The 22,829-nt window shown below is 35.1% G+C and overlaps 1 protein-coding gene across 5 annotated transcripts in view; it reads right to left on the bottom strand.

Annotated features, from left to right (window-relative positions):
- Positions 1 to 1,294: 1,294 nt before the first annotated feature.
- LOC131056488 (disease resistance protein RPV1) overlaps positions 1,295 to 22,829 on the bottom strand; it is a 90,405-nt gene continuing 68,870 nt past the window's right edge. Inside the window, exons 1-5 of one of the 5 annotated variants that reach the window (XM_057990822.2) lie at positions 4,998 to 5,901; positions 3,728 to 4,854; positions 3,218 to 3,580; positions 1,933 to 3,129; positions 1,295 to 1,850 (exon numbers count right to left, since the gene is read on the bottom strand). In XM_057990822.2, coding sequence (XP_057846805.2) covers positions 1,359 to 1,850; positions 1,933 to 3,129; positions 3,218 to 3,580; positions 3,728 to 4,759 — 3,084 coding nt within the window. In that variant the 5' untranslated portion in view covers positions 4,760 to 4,854; positions 4,998 to 5,901 and the 3' untranslated portion in view covers positions 1,295 to 1,358. Of the gene's footprint in view, positions 1,851 to 1,932; positions 3,130 to 3,217; positions 3,581 to 3,727; positions 5,902 to 22,829 lie in introns of those variants that run through there. The other 4 variants (XM_059208565.1, XM_057990823.2, XM_057990821.2 and 1 more) reach the window with 4 other exon arrangements.

Raw genomic sequence — 22,829 nt, forward strand, 5'->3', positions numbered from 1 at the left:
GTTTGCACATGTCACCACCACTTGGTCTCCTGTTCACATACCTCCTGTTTTGTCCCCGACACCATGTTATTTTGTTACTCAAAGTGACAAGCTAGTAATATCATCAGATGAAAGTGTTCATTTGGAGCTCCAGATTAGTTTTTCTATATCCCTGGTAATTTTAAATCACCAGAAGTATGCTGTTTACAGGCTTTTTCTTTTCTAATTAACCCTGTTGAACATTAAGCAGGGGTGGAGATTTCAGAGTGAATGACACCAGCATATATACATTTTTTTGCTAAGAGTCAAGGATAGAAGGATATTCATTTTGTCAAATTTGTTTACGGTACGATTCGGATTTCATTCCTTATGATGTTGGTGCCTTCCATTCATCAAGACTTGAGTTCTGATGGATTCATTAAATACCAGCGAAAAAAAGAAAAGACAATAACTTAGTGAAGTTTGAAAGAAAGATTTTATCATAGAACATTTTCACCTTTTTATTTGTGAACATCTACTTTGATATTTTTTTAGATTCTACTCTTCTAAGGTGTGAATTCTCCGTTTGTTGATTTGTTTCTCATTTATTTGAGATAACATGGAATGTGAGGAAAGAACGAAAATATGAAGTTTGGGAGATGTTTGGTGTACAAAAAATTCGGCTGGCAAAATAGGCAGGGGAGCTGATGGAAATTCCAACATAACTTTTGTACTGTGCATGGAAATATGGCATATCTGTTTAAATGATTTATATCATATTTTTATTATTTATCTTTTCTTCTTGTTCACAACCTTGATAGACTTGTTATTGCTATTTGTGCTTTATAAGCGTATAAATGATTAGTATACTATTTTTCAGAAATAAAATGCGTAGTTCTTGATTCCAAGTTATCTAGGGTAAAGATCAACATTGTGGTCGTATTGTTTATTGCAATGGACCTCCTTGCAACTTGGGTACAATAGGAAGAAGTATGCATGACTCCTGAATCATATGATTTTTTCTTTATTTTTGAATATTTCAATTTAAGGTTTGGACATGGTAAAATCTAATTTTCTTTTTATAATTTTGACAGAGAACATCCTCATCCATAATCATGATATTATCAGTATGGACAGAGTTAAGGTTGAGTTAATCAATTTGATAGGTTTGAAATATCTAAAGAACTTAAAAACTTGAAACTAATGTTCTTACAAAGTATTCAATAATCATTTAAATTTTATCGATAAAATTTATGTAAAATATTTACAAAATTAATAAAACTATTTAGATATAATTAATGTAAAGAAAATACAATTTAAAAGGAAACAGAAGATATAAAGAATAATTTTTAGTTTTTAGAAATCTATTTTAACAGATATGTGGACCAATATTGTTAACATTAATTTGATAGAAGCACAAATAACTGGCGGAAAGCCTCCACAACTCTCTCCTCTTCTCCTGTCACAAGTAATCTTTTCTCCACTTTACCTTTTGAGTCAAACTTTATTTCTCCTGTCCAATGTTTCGCTTCAAGGTAATCTTGGAATCTGTCTTCATTGACTTGAAATATTTCCTGCTCCCATGTGTGCAACCTGGAATGTTTTGTGAAGAGAGCAATCCATACCCATTTACCCTTCTCCAAATCCGTCTGAGAGATTATAATTTCTTCCGGGCCCAACACCAGGGACGACAAATTCGGTTCTGGGCAATCACAATTCACAACAAAACATAGCAAATTGCAGCGGTCTTTGGAGGACAATTTGATTTTCTGGTTAGCGGAGTAGTCAATGACGGATAGACTGGGAAAGGCAAAGGAGTTTAAACGTGTGACCGCATCAGGGAGCGCCCGCGTGCAAACTATTATTTCTTTCTTAGGCCATTTCTGCAAATCCTTTGCACATCAACAAATTAGTCAATGCACAAGCGAATGATTCAAGTAATTAGAATTCTATAGGCCTATAAACTATTATTACCTGCATGCTTTGAATGCAACCATCAACGCCTGATCTGCTGATTGCTCTGAGGTCCACATTCCTTAGTCTTTCCATGCGCTCCAAAGTTTCTATACCCACCTTCTCCCATCTTGTATCTGCTCTCAGCGTCTCCAATGCTCTGCAATGTTCCATACCATGTATTTTCTTAACTCCGTGGCAACCTTTGAGTTCAAATTCTCGCAGAGAAGCTAAATGTGCAAAGCTGGGAAGCGCATCCAACTTGGGGCACCCAATTATCTTCAGTATTTGAATGTTTACCAGACCATCAATACCCCTTATGCTCCTCAGTATTTTACATTCTTTCAATTCTATGTCTTCGACTCTAGTTGGATGGACTTCTATCTCTGTTAGATGGTCATTATAACTAAGCTCTATCCGCTTAAGGTTGCCCAACTCTGCCCCAAGATTCAATTCACAAATTGCGCATTGCTTTATTATCAATGTTCGAAGATTCGTCAGTTGCCTGATCGATTTTGGTAAGGATTTCACTCCTGAACTCCATATCTCTAAATGCTCTAAGGAATTAAGACGCCCCACGGAGTCAGGTAAACATTCCAACTTGAGACAGCGATAAATTTGAAGAGAAGTTAAGGAAGACAAATCTCCAATAGATGTCGGCAGGCTTGTCAACAACTCACCCATCATCTCCATCTTTCGCAACTTGCTCAGTTGACCAATGTTCACTGGTAACAGCCTGAATGTCTCTGGATTCATTAAATAGAGCTCTCTCAAGGAGGCCTGGTTTGTGATGTGAAGAGGCAACTCTTCCAATTGTCTCAAATCAGAAAGGTCCAAATACTCTAGCTTTGTCATGTTTTTCAGAATGTCCGACTCTAAGGCGAGTTCAGAACATCTATCCAAGTCGAGGTGTTGCAGGAGCCTAAGCTTCTTAAAAGAGACCGGTAGCCTCCTCAATTTAGCACAACAGGACAAATCAAGGTGCCTCAGATTTCCTAAATCACCAAAATTGCTGGGCAGTGATGATAGCTCTGGACACCCACTTAAATTCAGGTGCTCCAGTGATTGAAGAAGACAAAATTCTTTCGGCAGGCTCCTCACCTTGCTAGAGTCACCAACAATTATCTCTTTCAAATGTCTGAGACATCCAATTGACTTCAGAAATCTTCGGAACTCTGGGCATCTAGAAATTAACAACACTCTTAACTGCACAGGAGCCTGCAACAAATTCTCAATGAGATCTGAAACGAAGAATAATAAAAATATTGAAGAAATGATTTATATCTTATTAAAGAAAAATACTTACATCGCTGTCAGTGTCCCATAGTTCTTCTAAGGGATGTTCCACATCCCATTTTCCATGGAGTTCTAAAACCCTTAAATTTTTCAGTGAACACAATGACAGAGGATTTCTCTGTTCAATGCCAAACCAGCGAAGCCATACTAGCTCTCTTGATAGATCACCAATTACTTGATTGTTATTATTTCCAATTACCTGCAAAAGTTTTAATCCAAGTGAAGAGGGCGCCAGTCTACAAGATCCAATGCTTGTGTTAACTATTAACTCTCCACCCTGGGAACATCGACCAAACTGCTCAAACTGGCTTATGGATTCAAAATCGCTTATGAATTCAGGTAGTGTGGCCATGATTCCACGAAGGACAATTCCCTTTTAAAAATACAAACCAAAATGAAATTAAAAAAATTGTGGAAACATTTAATTTCATGGATACAAGAACCAAACATATACAAGTAGAGAAAGAAAGTTTGGCACGTCATTGTTTAGTGAGACAATCAAATAAAGTATTAATCTTACCTGTACCCTATTATCAACATTAATTCTCTGTTGAGGAGACCAGAGACGGTAAGGTGACTGATTATTTGCAATTTCTCTTCCCAAATCTCTCAAGTGGTCATGCATTCTTATTCGGTTACAAAAGAATCTATCAAAGAACGCATTATCATTGGATACCTCATCATTGAGTTCAACAAGACATTTATTGAAAAGCCGTTCCCAACTGTGCTGACCATTCCATCCTGATCCGTCCCAAGCTGCAATGGCTATAGTTCTTTCCTCTCCAATAAAGAAACAAGCAGTATCTAAGAATATCTGCTTCTCCTCATCATCTAAAGCATCGTAGCTGACTTTTAATCTCTCTTTGATATCCTTGGGCAAAATTCTAGAAATCTTGTTCAATTGAACTTCCCAATAATCCTTGTCGGAGATACCATATAATTGTGCTCCAAAAATTTTCAGAGACAATGGTAATCCATGACAAACATTCAAGAATTTTTCAACCAAATCTTCAAATGCTTGGCGTGGAGAAGGCTGCAAGAAAGCATGCCAACAAAAGAGTTGTTTGGCATGAAATGGATCCAATGCATTCATTTTATAGATGGATGAGATGCCCCAACATCGAAGGACATCAAGCTCTCTTGAAGTAACTACAATTAAACTACCCCATCCAAGATTGTCCTTCTCAGGCACTAGAGCATCCAATTGCTCTACATCATCCACATCATCCAGAATGATGAGCACTCGAATAGATCGCAAACGGCTAGCAAGAATCCCCTTCCCTTCTTCTACATTGTCAATTGATACTCCTCGAAGACCAAGATCCTCTAGAAGCTTTCTCTGTTTCTTATGCAATTTATTTCTAAAAGCAGCATCTCTAATATCTAATAAAAAACCTAGATCTATCCATAATTGTATATCTATCATTATACAGCTGTTTGGCAAGAGTGGTTTTGCCAGAACCACCCATGCCCCATATTCCCACAATTTGCACAGTGAGATGGCTTTCTGGAGATTGAAGTGTTCTGCTTTCAAAGTCTTTGACAACTTCATCTAGACCAACTGGATGCTTGGCAACCACAAGTGGCACTTTTTTAATTTCTTCCAAAACGCGATTAACAATATTTTTGAGCACGTTCTCCTCACCTCTACAAATATACAATGATAACAAAATAGAAGAGACGTCACTTAACATGTGTAACGAGAAAGAAAGAAATAAAAACATGCAACCAATACAGAAGATAATTGATAAAAATGGATAAGTGCTGGAGACAGGGTATTTGGTACTCACTCTTCATTATGAAGGATGCCACCGATATAATATGAAACATTGTAGAGCGCATTCTTCCATTCCTCAAGCTTTTCTAAGGTGTATCTACCCTTTTCTGTATGCCGGGAAAATGCTTCAGCATAAAATCCTTTTGCATATCGGACAACATCAGCCTCAACATGATAGAAAACAGGAACAATTGAAGTGCCCGTTTTGAGCATAAATGAAAGTTCTGCCAAACACCATGGGGATTCTGCATAATTCTGGGAAAATATAGCTATATGAAGAGAAGCACTGCACATTGCCTCTTTTATTCGTGTGGGCAAGAAATCCCCCAATTCAAGCTCTTCTTTATCAAGAAAAACCCTCAATCCCATACTAGTGAGGGTCTTATAGAGAGTGGCTGCGAGTGTGCGTTTGACATCAGGGCCACGATGATTAATAAACACATCGTATGACAGCTTTCTCTCTGCCATTGTAGATCTAGCAGAAGTAGATGCTGCAACTTGTTCAAAAGCATCTGGAGCAGATGGAGATAAAACAATTTCTTTATATGCATTTGTATTTTCATTCTCTCGTTCAAGCTCAATGTTAAAACGAGCAGAAGAAGAAGATGCCATGGAATTGGCTTTGAACTTAGACAGAAAGAACAATAAAAGATGAACTGTAATGACAGGGCGCTGCTTCTTGTTGATGAGGTGGAGTACGAAGCATTTATCTGTACGAGGGGAAGGTAAAGATAAAGAGTGATGAAACGCGTAAATCGCGTGGATTTGCATAGGAAAGTACACGGAAGAAACGTAGAAGCATTGAAGGCATTGCAAGTTGCAACTATGAAAGGCATCAAGGGAAAGATACGATGGCGGATGACAACATGTTGAATGAGGGGACGTGGTTTGCCTCGGAATTAGCTACCTGGAATCCTGTTTTACAATTATGATGATGGTGAATCGCACTAACCTCAAGAATGTTTTTGGAAGAAATTGTGTGTTTTTCATAAATAAAGAAATGAATTTCAAACTTAAGACTTAAAAAAGAAAGAGTAGGTGGAGAGTGGACTGTAAAACAAGGTGAGGAAGAGCAGGTGGAGAGTGGACTGGAAAACAAAGTGACAAGGTAAGGGGATGGTTCAGAGAAGTGTTTGACAATAAAAAGAAAGAAAGAGGTAGAAAGTTAAAAATAAGAAAAAAACAAAATTTAAGTTACAAGATAAAAAAATAACAATAATGAAATAAATGTTAAAACGAGCATAAGAAGATGTCATGGAATTGGCTTTGAACTTAGACATAAAGAACAGTAAAAGATGAACTGTAATGATAGGGTGGCTTCTTGTTGATGAGGTTGAGTACGAAGCATTTATTTGTACGAGGGGAACAAGTCTAGGTAAAGATAAAGAGTGATGAAATTGTGAAGAATGTTTTTGGAAGAAATTGTGTTTTTTTCATCAATAAAGAAATGAATTTCAAACTTAAGACTTAAAAAAGGAAGAGTAGGTGGAGAGTGGACTGGAAAACAAGGTGAGGAAGAGCAGGGGGAGAGTGGACTGGAAAACAAAGTGATAAGTTAAGGGGATGGTTCAGAGAAGTGTTTGACAATAAAAAGAAAGAAAGAGGTAGAAAGTTAAAAATAAGAAAAAAACAAAATTTAAGTTACAAGATAAAAAAATAACAATAATGAAATAAAATGTTAAAACGAGCATAAGAAGAAGATGTCATGGAATTGGCTTTGAACTTAGACATAAAGAACAGTAAAAGATGAACTATAATGATAGGGTGGCTTCTTGTTGATGAGGTGGAGTACGGAGCATTTATTTGTATGAGGGGAACGAGTCTAGGTAAAGATAAAGAGTGATGAAATTGTGAAGAATGTTTTTGGAAGAAATTGTGTTTGTGTTTTTCATCAATAAAGAAATGAATTTCAAACTTAAGACTTAAAAAAGGAAGAGTAGGTGGAGAGTGGACTGGAAAACAAGGTGAGGAAGAGCAGGTGGAGAGTGGACTGGAAAACAAAGTGATAAGGTAAGGGGATGGTTCAGAGAAGTGTTTGACAATAAAAAGAAAGAAAGAGGTAGAAAGTTAAAAATAAGAAAAAAACAAAATTTAAGTTACAAGATAAAAAAATAACAATAATGAAATAAAATGTTAAAACGAGCATAAGAAGAAGATGTCATGGAATTGGCTTTGAACTTAGACATAAAGAACAGTAAAAGATGAACTATAATGATAGGGTGGCTTCTTGTTGATGAGGTGGAGTACGAAGCATTTATTTGTATGAGGGGAATGAGTCTAGGTAAAGATAAAGAGTGATGAAATTGTGAAGAATGTTTTTGGAAGAAATTGTGTGTGTGTTTTTCATCAATAAAGAAATGAATTTCAAACTTAAGACTTAAAAAAGGAAGAGTAGGTGGAGAGTGCACTGGAAAACAAGGTGAGGAAGAGCAGGTGGAGAGTGGAATGGAAAACAAAGTGATAAGGTAAGGGGGATGGTTCAAAGAAGTGTTTGACAATAAAAAAAAAAGAAATGAAGAAACGAATTGTGTGTTTTTCATCAATAAAGAAATGAATTTCAAACTTAAGACTTAAAAAAGGAAGAGTAGGTGGAGAGTGGACTGGAAAACAAGGTGAGGAAGAGCAGGTGGAGAATGGACTAGAAAATAAAGTGATAAGGTAAGGGGGATGGTTCAAAGAAGTGTTTGACAATTAAAAAAAAAAAAGAGGTAGAAAGTTAAAAATAAGAAAAAAAAAAAATTTAAGATACAAGATAAAAAGAAAAAAAATAATGAAATAAAAAGTTGGAGAATAAAGCGAAATAATAATGCATAAAAGAAAAAATTGAAAAATAAAGAACATAAGAAACATAATTAAAAATAAAAAAATAAAAGTTATTGAAGTTATATATATAGAGAGTTAATTAATGCAAGAGCGATCTTGCAACAAATTATGGATATTGCTTTCAATGGTTTAGTGGGGAAGTGCATTATCATTTACATGGACGACCTCATGCTTTATATAGTTAACAATATTGTTAAATGCAATGATGACTAGAGGGCCTTATTAGGTAGCTTGATCACACATAGTCCATACATAGCTCTCATCATAAAGGAAGCCAAATGAAGCAATAAAATCCATTTAATTTTGTTAACTCTTTATATGAATACAACCTACTCTAATAAGGCACTAGTACATTTGGGGCTTAATTTCGACAGCAGTTCGTCAGAATTCTGACGAGCAATGCCATTGAAAACTTGTAGTCGGACATTCCAGCGGTGCTCAATACTGTCGAAATTTTGACATCATCGAAGATTCTTTCGACAATGACCATGATTGCGCTTAGCCATCGAAAAAACTCATTAAGTCGTCGGAATTCCAACGACTTCCAGGTAATGTTCCGATGGTGAACATGACTGCCCATTTGGTGAGAATGTTGTCGGATATACAACATCCTCGTTGGATGTTTTGTGAGGGGTCTGTCGGACTTCCGATGACGTCCAACGATAACCAGGGCATTCGCACTGATGAGGATGATGTATGTGCAACGGTTCAGGTGTCGGAATAAATTGGGTGGGCGTCGGAATTTTGACGACCCCCTCATTTCTTAGCCATTGGTAAAACTCGATAATTCGTCAGAATTCCAACGACTTCCAGGTAATGTTCTGATGGTGAACATGACCGCCCATCTGGTGAGAATGTCGTCAGATATACAACATCCTCATTGGATGTTTTGTGGGGGTCCATCAGAATTCTGATGACGTCCAACGACAACTAGAGAATTCGCACTGACGAGGATGCTGTATGTGCGATGGTTCGGGCATCAGAATAAATTGGGTGGACATCAGAATTTCGACAACCCCCTCACTGCTTATCTGACGAGGACGCTGTCAAACATAAAACATCCTCATCAGATGCTTGGTGGATGGAAAGGTTTGCACTTATTGACCAATATGATAATATTAAAGATTCATTATTCTGTATCAACCAACCAAATGACAATAAAAGCAATTTGACAATCTAAGTATGCGACGGTTCGAGCATCAGATGCTTGGTGGATGGAAAGATTTGAACTGATTGACCAATACGATAATACTAAAGATTCATTATTTTGTATCAACCAACTGAACAACAATAAAAATAATTTGACAATCTAATCTTTCCACTCAAAGACTAGCCTCAAAAAACCATGTATGGTTGAAGAATTGTGTCCGACGTTAAGTTCTTCAATCCCATCAATAGCCACCCATATGTGGCATACCATAAGATGGCATGGGAGGCATTCCCATTCCACTCATACTTGGCTGAAAGCAACCTCCCATGCCCACTCCCATGCCAGGCATTGAAGGTGCTGGCAAAGCAAGGGGAAGAACTAAGCATACATATTCTGTAAACAAAATAGGCACATATTTATTCCTACAGAAGATTTAAAATGTTTATTAAAGAGAAACTTAAAATATTCACAAAATCATCAGAGTATATCAAGAACCTGAAGTAGGTATGGAAACACAAAGTCAATCATATTATTCATCCAGACAAGTTCCAAAGACACGTCTGGTCTGATCAAGTCATAGCATAAGCACAAGCATGAAGCAAAGTATTCTTTCTTGCCCTGTAGTTCCAAATGCAAAAGTAAGCCCCATTTCAATGCCCCAATCCAAAATGAAAATTCAAAATATACTTTAGCCTGTGAGAGAAAACAACCAGCTATATGTTTTACCAATTGTATACCTGTTCCAAAAAATACACTAGCAATTTCTCTGCAAGTTCATGATCACTTGATTGAGAACTAGTTTCCATTGCATCCTTGTAAAGGTTATCCTTTTTAGACAGTGCAACATGTTAGCACATAATTTTTCTATAATTTCCTTAAAAATGCTATTTTTCTATAATTTCCTTAGTCATGCTCTTAAAATGCCATTTTTCAGATTAACTATGCTCTTAAAAATGCTATTTTTCTATAATTTTCTTAATTATGCTCTTATAAATGCTATTTTTCTATAATTTCTTTAATTATGCTCTTAAAAAAGCTATTGGAGGTGATGGCAAAGCAAGGGGAAGAAGCCAAGCATACATATTTTGTAAATAAAATAAGCACATATTTATTTAAATTTTTAAAAACTGTCAGTAGAGTAGAACAAGCGCTCCTTGAGGCTCAATTAAGAAAAATGCATACCTATTGAGCAACAAGATCTTTGTCTTCTTTCTACTTGGATTTCTCTTCTTCGACAACCTCTAACTTGTCCTTAACAAGCTCATCAACTTTTGTCATGTATTCTCGAATGAACTTTGAAAAATAATTTTTTGAATATTAGCTATTTAATTTTGCAGAAGATTTAAAATGTTTATTAAAGAGAAACTTAAAATATTCACAAAATCATAAGAGTATATAAGGACCCTGAAGTAGGTATGGAAACACAAAGTCAATCATATTATTCATCTAGGCAAGTTCCAAAGTCACATATGGTCTGATCAAGTCATAGCATATGAACAAGCATGAAGCAAAGCATTCTTTCTTGCCCTGCAGTTCCAAATGCAAAAGTAAGCCCCATTTCAATGCCCCAATCCAAAATGAAAATTCAAAATATACTTTATTCTGTGAGAGAGAACAACCAACTATATGTTTTACCAATTGTATACATGTTCCACAAAATACACCAGCAATTCCTCTGCAAGTTCACGATCACCCGATTGTGAACTAGTTTCCATTACATCCTTGTAAAGATTATCCTTTTTAGACAGTGCATTATGTTAGCACATAATTTTTCTATAATTTCCTTAAAAATGCTATTTTTCTATAATTTTCTTAATTACGTTCTTAAAAATGCTATTTTTCTACAATTTTCTTAATTATGCTCTTAAAATGATTTTGGAGGTGCTGGCAAAGCAAGGGGGAGAAGTTGAGCATACATATTCTGTAAACAAAATAGGCACATATTTATTTGAATTCTTAAAAATCATCAGTAGAGTAGAACAAGTGCTCCTTGAGGCTCAATTAAGAAAAATGCATACTTGTTGAGAAATAAGATCTTTCTCTTCTTTCTCCTTGGATTTCTCTTCTTGGACAACCTCTAACTTGTCCTTAACAAGCTCATCAACTTTTATTGTGTATTCTCGAATGAACTTTGAAAATAATTTTTTTGAATATTAGCTATTTAATTCTGTAGAAGATTTAAAATGTTTATTAAAGAGAAACTTAAAATATTCACAGAATCATTAGAGTATATCGAGAACCTCAAGTAGGTATGGAAACACAAAGTCAATCATATTATTCATCCAGGAAAGTTCCAAAGCCACATCTAGTTTGATCAAGTCATAGCATATGAACAAGAATGAAGCAAATAATTCTTTCTTGCCCTGCAGTTCCAAATGCAAAAGTAATCCCCATTTCAATGCCCCAATCCAAAATGAAAATTCAAAATATACTTTAGCCTGTGAGAGAGAATAACCAACTATATGTTTTACCGATTGTATACCCTTTCCACAAAATACACTAGCAATTCCTCTGCAAGTTCACAATCACCAGATTGAGAACTAGTTTCCATTGCATCCTTGTAAAGATTATCCTTTTTAGACACTGCAACATGTTAGCACATAATTTTTCAAATTAATTATGCTCTTAAAAATGCTATTTTTATATAATTTCCTTTTATATATTGAGCACTTTTTCCATAAGAATAGTTACTGCTGGGTTTTATGTGTAGGTGCAATCTTGTAAAGACAATCTCTATCCATTTGTGACTTCTCTCTAGAGATTCAACCATCAGGTGGGTATATTGAGGGTGGCATTGAGACAAGATGAAGCACTCTGGGTTTCCTTTTGAGGTGAGGAGGCCTGGCAAACAGGTTCTTAGGATTGATCAAAGTGCACAAGTAATTATTAGAAAGGGTAAAGCTCCCATGTAGAATAAAGTTTTTGTTCAGATTGTATTAAATCCATTATCTTTTTTTGTATCTTAAAGGAGTTGAAAATGATTGAAATTTCACATTATCGGTATAAGTTATACAGATGAGGGCACTTAAACTAACAAAGACCAATTTTGCATCGGGATACCATATACTAATGAGAGAGCGTAGCAAGCCAGAGTTGTACTCATTGACATAAGTTATACCGACCAAGGAGAAAAGTTGAGGAGAATTGATGCATCAGTAAAAACTACCGATATGACCCATCAACATAGTAAACACTAGCGACAACAATGGAGAATTGTCTCGCCGATAGTCGATGAGGGTATCAGTAAGACTTATACCGATAAGAGTGGCAAAAAGAAGAGTCCATCGGTATAACCAAAGTGATCGGTATATGTTGCTTTGAGCCACTCAACGCTTGAAGAAATCATCGGTGAAACATATACCGATGGAACATACTCTATCAGGAAGACTTTGCTTATTAGTATGTTTCATTTCAGATTACCTCGATACCCGATGAAGGAGCGGACTGATTGAGCAAAGCGAAGACACTATCGGGAAGACTCATGGCGATGAAGTCGGTTGCATCGGTATAACCAAAGTCATTGATATGTGTTACTTTGAGCCACCCCGATGCTCAAAGAAATCATCAGTGAAACATATACCGATGGAACATACTCTATCGAGAAGACTTTGCTTATCAGTATGTTTCATTTCAGATTACCCCAATACCTGATGAAGGAGTGGATTGATTGTGCGGAGTGAAGACACTATCGGGAAGACTCATGGCGATGAAGACGGTTGCATCGAGAAGAGCTATGCCGATGGTGAAGCCCATTAAGGAAACAATTCCTATTGTGATAACACTAAATAAGCTCACCCGACGCCTGATAGGAATATCAGTTTGAGATATACTGATGAGGAGGAAAAGGAGTCATCGGCTTAGGGTATCCTGATAAGAGAAAGTAAGATGTCAAAGTAGATAAAGGGTTGTTCAGAGAGTGCCAAAAGGGAAATATTCATTAGGGAGACATATGCTGACGAGCTGTTGTCATATCAGAATTCAAAACCAATTTTTTTTAAAATCTTCTATTTAATACTTACAGTATATGCATCTATGGTTTGCACGAGGCAAATTTTATGAGAAGTTTATTATTGCAAAAGAATATTGTTTAACTAGAAGTTGCCTTGTCTAAATACTATGTTGGTGAAAGAAGAATACACAGATAGAACACATTGCACCTTTGAAAAACAGAGCAGATGATTGTAATTGTAGAAATAGAAGCTTCAAGTTCAACATGAAAGAAGAGGGTGGCCAAGAGCCCTGACTCTAAGGCGAGGAAAGGAAAAACTGAAGAGGTTCCTCTAGTCAGGAGGTTAAACCAAGACATGATAGACCAAATGTAGGCACCCAACCCAAAATCCAGAAGGTCGAAGCAGCACCTACCGGGGAGAGACCAATTAGAAGACAAGTACAGAGAGGTCAGAGATGTCTGGACCAAGGTAAGGGGACATGAACTGTTTATTTTCCACTATTTAAGAAAGATCAAGGAGATGTCGCTCTACAATCCTTGGATGACAAATTTAGGTAAGTTAATAGTCCCTAATGTTTTTGTAAACATAGGATTGCTAGAGGTTTTGTGAGGAAATATAATTCGGTGAAGATGTGCATTCAACTCCCAAATGGGGAAGCATTTAGTAGATCTTCTGCGGGTACCATAAATGAGGTTTTCAATTTAGACCCCAGTCCTGATAAGCCCTTGTCCTTTGGGGAGTTGGAGGAAGAATACCTCAGAATGGACACTACATATACCAACTGGAAATTTTCCATTCACAAGAGGTGGGCAGGAAAATTAACAGAGGAATACGAGCCACCATTCAGTATTGGTTTGTTCAGGCACTACTTGCAGTACACATATATGTTGTGTAGGCAAGTAGGAGGGGTGGAGGTGCTTGATCTGGCAAGCACTGGGACACTGGTGTTAGCCTCTGATATACAAATGTATGAACCTAGGCCTTTTGACTATGCGTCATATTTGGCAGAGAGGTTGTACGAAGGTTTTTTAAACCTTAGGGATGATACTCATCCCAATTTCAAGTTTTATTCACTATTGATGCATCTAGTGTTATTTTATGGATATGTAAAGGGTTTTTGGCTTGAGGGCCTAAAATTAAATACCAAGTACAGGGAAGGTGAGGAGCAACCCGTCCAATTGTGGACATATCTTTAGGATTCTCAATATATGAGGTCCAACTATATTAAGTTTGAATAACTTATTGTGATGCCATTGTACCAAATGTATGGGATTTCATGTGAAGGGTCTAACTTTGAAGAGACCAAGAGGTTCCTAAGACCCAGGGATTATGATGAAAGACACATTGTTGATCATAACTGGGGGGACTAGTTCTTGAATAAGGATTTTACATGTTATAGAGTATATGGATTTGAGGGGAGCCCCTACATGCTGCCAAAACTAGTACCAGACATAATAGCTTATCTATAGATTGTGAGGCAATTGAGTGTGCCCAATGCTAAACATTTTGTAGATATGTGTAAACAAGCCTTCCTACCTGGGACACTGAGTTTTGGTGATTTCACCATAATGTCAACCAAAGCTTATGAAATAATTGATAAGAAGCTAATAGAAGAATACAATTTGTTTGAGCATTATGCCAGGAAAAACTATGATCCTGAAGGATACATTCACTCTTGCAAGAAGAGGCAAAACTTGGGAGGTTATCTGCATGTTAGTATTGAGGCTGAAAATATCTTCAGGAACATGGAGGATGTAGAGGCTAAAGAGGTAATTGATCAACTGAATAATGACCTGGCAAAAAAGAGACGAAAACTCCACGAAATTGAAACCAAGGAGGAGGAGGCAAAAAGTGAATCTGATGAGAATGCAGTTGTCTCTAGATGGAAAGTGCCAGAGAAGGAAGAAGAGCCAGACATGCAGGGCTAAATAGAGACAACATTAGAAGTTCATGCTGACTCTCGGTTAGAGGGGTTTTTTGCTTTTGTTGCTGATGATGTTTTTATTCAGTCCAAAAAATTTAAATCATTCTTGTATAATTTTAAAGGGAAGAAATTGAGGGACTCCATTCCCAACATAATGCCTGATAATGAGGTTGAGTTATTAAAGAAATTAAAAGAGGAAACTGATGCAGAGATAACCACAATGACCCCTCAAAATGGGAGGCAACTGCTTACAGAGGCTGGGGTGATTCTGTTTCCTGGATGGGACCTCAGTGCTTCTTTTATCTTTGACAGTTTATTGCATTCAGAAAACAAGGAATTCAAATTAGATATACAAGGTGTAAATGATGTATTTATTGGTTCAAGATTTGATTAGGACAAGGAATATTTGAGGTTATGGCTCTGTACCCTCCCCACAAGAGACCAAAGATCATTGATGTTGACAAGGCCTTTGACCATATGATGAAACTAAAAGTTGGTGAAATTGATCCAATTGTTTCTATTGATATCAGAGTGGATATTTCAAAATTTAATAAAGCACAAATGGTCAGAGTAGTGGGGGAGAGGAACCAGTATAAGGTTCTGTATGAAGAAATGCTAAGGAGAAGTGGGCAACATGTGCCAATGGTTCTTACTTTGGGTAGCTCTCAATGGAAGAAAAAATGTGAGGAGTTGCAACAAGAAAATAAAAGGATATTAAAATAGATGCAAAGTGTGAGGGTAGATACTGCTGGTGTACTACTAACTAAAAGATTTGAGGTTTTACAAGGCTTTCTGAAAGAATTCTAGACAATACAGTTTCACACAACAAAATTTCAAACAGATTGGGAACAAGGTTGCATGATAAACAATGGCCAAAGAGGAAACATAAGAAATTGAAAACATAAAGTGGTTGCTGGCTAAACACAATAAATTTGATGAAGAATTACAATTTGAATATGATGAATGCAAAGACACTGTTCAACATGGTTTCCTAGAGTTAATTGATTAGAAGGGTGAGATAAAGGATAAAGATATATGGATCTTAGAATGTCGTAGTCTTCTTAATGTCACCCTTGATATTGCCCAAATTGATGGAATTGAATTGAAAGAGACTGTGAAACAGATGGAAAACTTTGGCATGCTAGAATTCATTGTTAGAGATATCATCCACAATGCAGACACATATAAGTCAAAGAAGTACTTGGAGCATATCCAAAAGATCAACAAGATGTTGGGAGACTAGACTTGATGTTTAAGTTGGATCCCAGAGTCATGTTTTTCTATGTTTTTATAATATGTTCATATTGTAAAGACAATTTTTAGTTAGTTTTTGCTAGTTTTAGTTTTAATGATAGGGTATGCCCTTTCACTTTAAACTGAATCCTCATCTATAAATGGAGGATCTTTTAGAACAAGTGGGGGAGATACCTCAAGTTTTGTGATCTTATCAAGACAATTTTATACAACACTTATGCAGTTTGTTTTCTGGAAATATCAAAGTTGATGGATGATACATATTGAAATCAACTAGTTTGATTATCTATTTTCAATATAAATTGCAAGTGTTCTTCATTCTAAATGTATATGATTTTCTATTGATTGATTAGTTCCATGTGATAAATATATTTTATTAGATTGTGTCAATGTGCTATCGTATGCTATTGTGATTGAGACTAATTTCCAGTTTGAGCATCAGTTTGAAAGGTTGGTTGGCAAGTTTCAAATTGTCTTATTGGTCTTTCAGAGCAAAGTTGAAATTCAATAAGACTAACTGCATTTTATATTTCAGTTACAATCCATATAGATGCTTTTGATGTGATGGTCTTGTTTTGAAAACAAGTTATTAAAACTGTCTCCATGGTTATACGTGGGATCTTTCAATTTGAAATAGTAGGAAATCAGTAAGGAATGAAGGCACTAGTTTGTTGTTGATCTGATATAATTAAATCATGTATTTTCAAAAGAAATCTTCATCAAGGAATCATACTTTTAATTTATACAAACACAACTTCATAAACATTTATAAGTAAGCATTTCATAATTTTCAACAAGCAATAAATATAACCAGACAAAATTCAAGAATTATTTGCCTCCTCGAAGTGTCACTGGTTTTTTAAAAATTCTTTATAGAAAAGCCTTTAACGAGAATTCAAGAAGTTCATGTTTCTCAACCTAATTGAAATTGAAGATCATTAGAAAACTGCTAAATTACATCCCACTTTAACTTAAATGAAAGAACCAATAGAGAAGTTCCCCTCACCCTCTGAGAAAGCCCTATTTGATCAAAGTTATCATTTATATCTATAGATTCTCGAAGCCTATCATAATCTTCCTCTTCTACATAAATTTCATTCAAAGCCTCATTAACAACAACTACATTGTTGCTCTGTACTGCAACCATGTATGACTTCACAAGACAAAGAAGCCCAACATGGATAACAAATACAATAGAAAAAGATACTCATGAAATTTTTGCAAACCAAATAGATGTTAAAGAGAACATCTAGAAAAACTTAATACCCAAGTGAAAGACATCTCAGTAATCCTAAAAAATAGTAACAGAATAAAAAAGTTGAGAGCCATACCTTATGCATGATGTCAACCACTCGTGTGTGGTCTACCCTAAGGGCAAGGACATTCAAGAGGCCATTAATAAGTTCTGGGTGTTTTTGCAAATAAAAGTGTACAACTTTGTAGTACAATTAAACATTGGACACTTTAACTACAACATCTTTGAATTGCATATGACCCCATACCTCTGGAGAATGGTTCATGAGTGGCAACATTATCATATTCATCATCTTGAATATATAAATATGTAAGTTCCTTCCAATGTTGTTGCTCATCAAAAACACGGATATGAGTTCATCAAAGCGACCCCTATTTTGTTAGTAATCAGTGACCTCTTCCAAGTCATCCACCTGGAACAAAAAATAAATGTCAGAACACAAAAAATATAAATTTCTCACGTTCAAAGTTACACATAACACTTCAGATGAACCTTACCAGATTATCATGAAAAAAAAAACTTAAAAAGCAAACCACTTACTTGTGGTGTTGTTGTTCGTGTTGGCTCTGTTGGACCGTGCAATTAAGATTCAATATACATTATTCAATAAGATTAACTATGCAACATAATGAAATATGGAAAAGTGTGTTATCTTATTGAGCTTCGCTTGGTTTCAAGAATAGTTTAATATTATCTACTTAACAGGGCCAACCACGTGAAGGTGGAAGCTCATTTGGCCCCTCCTCCCCTACCATCACTCTAAATTCCCCATTAACATCTAACATTCATTCATTGTTTCATCCATTAGTAAAATATAACATTCATTCATTATCACATAACATTTAATAACACATAACATTCATTAACACTCATTAACATGCAACATTCGTCAATATTAATTAACACATCATTCATGAAAATTCATTAGCACATAATTACATTCATTAACACATAAAAATTAGCCATTATCAAAAAATGTAGATTACAATCATTTAAATTTTTTTTTTTTTGAAGCTATGTAAAGTCTAAGTGGAGCATTGATTTCTTCATCATTTCCCCCCTCTTCAGTTGTTCTTCTCTCTGCTCGTGATCTCGATGTATGCCTAGTCCTCTTTTGAGGATGAGGACACCGTTGCAAAGAGGGGTCCTCTGTAGTAATAAAGAAATGGGTTAAATTCAAATCATTTTTTATTTTTGTTACAAGTATTTCATTAATTTAAAGAACATAACTGTGGCGCTCTTTACCTGATGGGGTCACATCATCTTCAAAATCATTTTGTCTAGCCTCAACCTCAACATGTTGAACACCCTCTAGATCCTCTGGAGTTGAAATACGAAAGGTTACATTAATCAATACACCAATTGCAATTAAATATGTTTAAAGGAATTACAGTGGTCCTCTTTACCTGACTGGGGAACATCACGTTCCTGATGTTGTCTACCCAGATCATGCTCCACTTGGTCACCACCGACTATATGCTCTAAAATATTAACAAAAAATGTTACATTAATTATTACAATTTAATATGTTTATTTTGTATTAATAATTACATTAAAAAACTTGAATAGCAAATGAATACCTCCACTACTGGGATGCACATCCAGACCTTCATGTGGAGGTTGTGTTCCACGATTATCAGGCTGCATTCCAATGTCATGCACAATGTTATAATTGCTTGCTTAATTAAAACAAATAAATTCACTTTATGTTGGAACTTAACATCAAATTGATTATTGGTAAGGTATTCGATTTGAAATTATTTTCATATAGCTTATTTACCTATGCGATGGATGCACCAGAATCTCATGTTTGCCCACTCAATTCTCGTAGTCACTCAACCACAGTTGTATAGCCTTGCTAGTAGGTAGTTCCCTTGTCATCTTCTGTGGGTGCTCTATTGAATTCAGAGCCCTGCATTTTTGCTTAGTATTATGAATTTTTCTTGTATTGTTTGAAAAAAAAAACATTTTTTACAATTTATAAATATTTTGATGTAATATTTCATTTACTAGTTCTTACGATTCATGCAACAAGTTTCATATAACCACCAGAGCCGAGTTTGTGTTGCTCGTTCTTTTCTTGTCTTGTCTTGGTTGCCTTTGACGTGTCACTCAGTCTATGAAAATTTTGAAATATGTTAGATTATATAAATATAAAGAGTAATTAGTACATAATTACATTCTTAATAGTATCACATACCTTCTTCTGGTGTCTAGTGGTGTATTTCCTTTTTTCCTTTCAATTCTCTCCTTCGCATCCAAAATCAGGTCCTTCTGCTCCCTCTTTAGAATCATGGGGGGACCCTCATACTTTACGTTCTTCTCTAAATATGTCGTGTATTGGTCCCTCACATACTTTAGATATGTGCCATTTTTTTCAAGGAGCTTGGTTTTATCGAATGTGTCATTTCCGAACAACTCAACCATACGGTTTGTGAGTTCATCTTTTAACCTGTTTTCTTGGTCATTCCACCTTTTAAGAAAAAACAAACTTATTAGATTAAAAAATGAACTAAAGCTACCTTTAATATAGTTCAAGAAATGGATCAAAGAAAAACTAGTCTAGAAATGATGTGAAATAAAAAATAGTGGATTAGGGTTAGTTCACATATGATGTTACACTTTTTACGTATGGTCATGGGCCCAAACATCTGCAATGCAATGTCATTAAGATTTTTATAAAAAATATCATTTCCTGCAAAAAAAACATGGGATAATTAGTCCAAAATGAGTGATCAGTAAGTAAATTATAATTACACTATATATAATAATAATTTTAAAGTACCTGGAACCTTCTGTATCTTCAAGGGAATCAATTCTTCATCACTCACCACCAATGTGGTATGCAATGTTCCTATACTAGCAATACAGGAAGATCCAGAAAATGATGGTATGTTATCACTAGTATTCGCCTCTGGCGCATCGTCATGTGCATCTTCTGCTGCAAAAAATGAATCCACTATGAAATGCCCCCAAGAAAGAACACTTCAAGGAAAATAAAAACATAACAAAAGAGAGAGAAAAAGAGGGATCTACCAACAATGGGTGGGTCAACATGATGAGCAGTAGAGGATGTCTGCATGCTGCCTATTGCCGACATTGCAATCGACAATACAGATGGGGATAACCTTGAATGAGGCGGCCTTTCCATAGGAACATTGGCAACACCTAAAGAATAGTACATTAAATATATGAAAACTACAAGAATTGTAAACAAAGATGAACCTTTATTAAGAGTTGTAAAGAAATATGAACCTTTATTAAGTGTTTGATGCTAATCTTAATGATACAACAATATGAAGGAGAATAAGGAAGGTAGGTTTTGATGTAGTACAAAGGTATGAAAATTTGTAACAAGAGGGAAATGTAAGTGATAAACTAGTATAGTCCTTACAAAAGATAGTCCATGGAATCTATTTATTTAGCAACGTGCTATCTTATGTCGTCAAACTTCACGCTGTTTTATTGGTTTTTGTAATGTCCCTACTTTGAAATATAATTTAATAATAGTAAATTAAAATACAAGTGATTAGATCAGATCAAATGAGAACTTCTAATTGTGCAACTAAATATTTTATTAACAGTTTAATAAACTATTATTACAATCATATATACACACAAAACTTATTATTATTCATTCTAAAGAGAGAGCAATAGTATAGATAGGGAAAATCCTGTGTAAATAACAATATCATTAAAAAAGCAAGTTCACAAGTCCAAAGAAGGAGTAGTTTTAATGTATAGAACATGGTCATCACCTGCACTACCTGCAATACCCTGATCATGTCCACCAAGTTGATGATGACACATGAAATTCTGTAAAAACAACATGTACATTTTTTAGTTAGTGACATAAAAGAGTATAAAATATAAACCATTATTGAGCTTTTGTTATAATTAAAGCTTTCATTACTGCTTAATCACATGTTTTCTGCTGCTTGCATCAATTGATTTAGCCTATCTTTTATCTCATTAGTTTGAGAGGTCGTGCATACCAAAGCAACAATCTCTTTATTAATTTTTGTAATAGACATTTATATCACTTCTACAAGGTTTGTGGAAATTGCGTAGTCCTCATCGCTTAATACTATGCTGAGGTGTTGATGTAATGGAGGTTCCTGTCCCTTTCCTCGAACATTCGTCTATGATAAGAATATTATTAACACTATCAAAATTACTCCAAAACACTCAAGAAAATAACATAATAATGTAATAGTTTGCTTCTATCTAATTTGTACAATTACAATGAAGTTTACCTGCTCGATAGAAGTGTCGGGACCTACATCCCTATCTGTGCTATGTGATGGATCCAGGTTGCCCTGTGACAAAGAAAAAATATAAATACGATAGTGAAATGAAACCAATAGACTTAGTAAAAAATATTAATAATAAGATGGTATATTGGAATCATTAATTGGAGTTTGGTTTAAATGGTATATGGGTATGTGCAGGATCATGGTGTGCCAAAACAGGCCCTTAAGTGGCAATGAAATTTCAGAAAAATCAGAGTTATGCAACTTGACATGAAAATTTGAATAAGTTGTGAACATTATTTTTAAAATATGTAACAAGAGAATATATAGAAAATTGAATGTAGTTTCTAAGCTACTAGTTGTTTTTTGGAAAAAAAAATCCTATTTGACGAAAATTTCAAATTTCAATGGAGTGGTACTAAAATTTCAGGAAAAAAAAAAGAAGTAGACGTATGTCTGACCACCCTAATCACAATAAAATATTAATATTTTTTTATAATATTTATAATATAAGTATTAGACTTATGTGCGGATGTGATACATATTTTTTTTTAATTTTTTATGAATTAAATAATTAATTATGATTTTTTTACTACAGCTTTTCAGAAATTCAGAAACTCCTACGTCTGACCACCTTAACTTGGTCAAAACCTTATGAAATTTAATTTTTTTAAAATTTTCCCTATAGTAGACAAAGCATAGGATGTGATGCATGCTTCAGTTTCAAAAAATGTTATACCGTTTGAAAGTTATGAGTGTTTTTCAATCAGTATATCAATCAGGACTATTGTCAGAATTCAATTAGAAAATAAATAATAATAATTTACTAAAGTCGAAATAAGACAAGCCTTATATTATTGGAAAGCTAGGAACGTCCTTAAAAAACCCATTTCATTTTATCAATTTTGGCTATAAAAAAAGTTGTCAGCCACCAGTGTAAAGTTTGGAAAATCAAGCAATACTAAAAAACATGTTTTTTCAGTTGACTTTCTAGGCTTGTCACTTCCAAGCCTAATACCAAAGCATTCCCGAGCCGAAATTTGAAATTTGAAAATTTGAGTACAAAAATTTGTGGTCCCCAAAGAATTTCCCTTTGCCGCCATTTATGAAGTAAACTACCACATGGCAGAAATCCGATATCCGATTAAATCGGATATCGGATTTTATTGGTCATATTTTAGAGAGAGAGAGAAGGAGAAGGAGAGAGGGAGAAAGAGAGAGAGAGGAGGAGAGGGA

The sequence above is a fragment of the Cryptomeria japonica genome, chromosome 7 (assembly GCF_030272615.1).
Source record: "Cryptomeria japonica chromosome 7, Sugi_1.0, whole genome shotgun sequence".
NCBI classification, from domain to species: domain Eukaryota; kingdom Viridiplantae; phylum Streptophyta; class Pinopsida; order Cupressales; family Cupressaceae; genus Cryptomeria; species Cryptomeria japonica.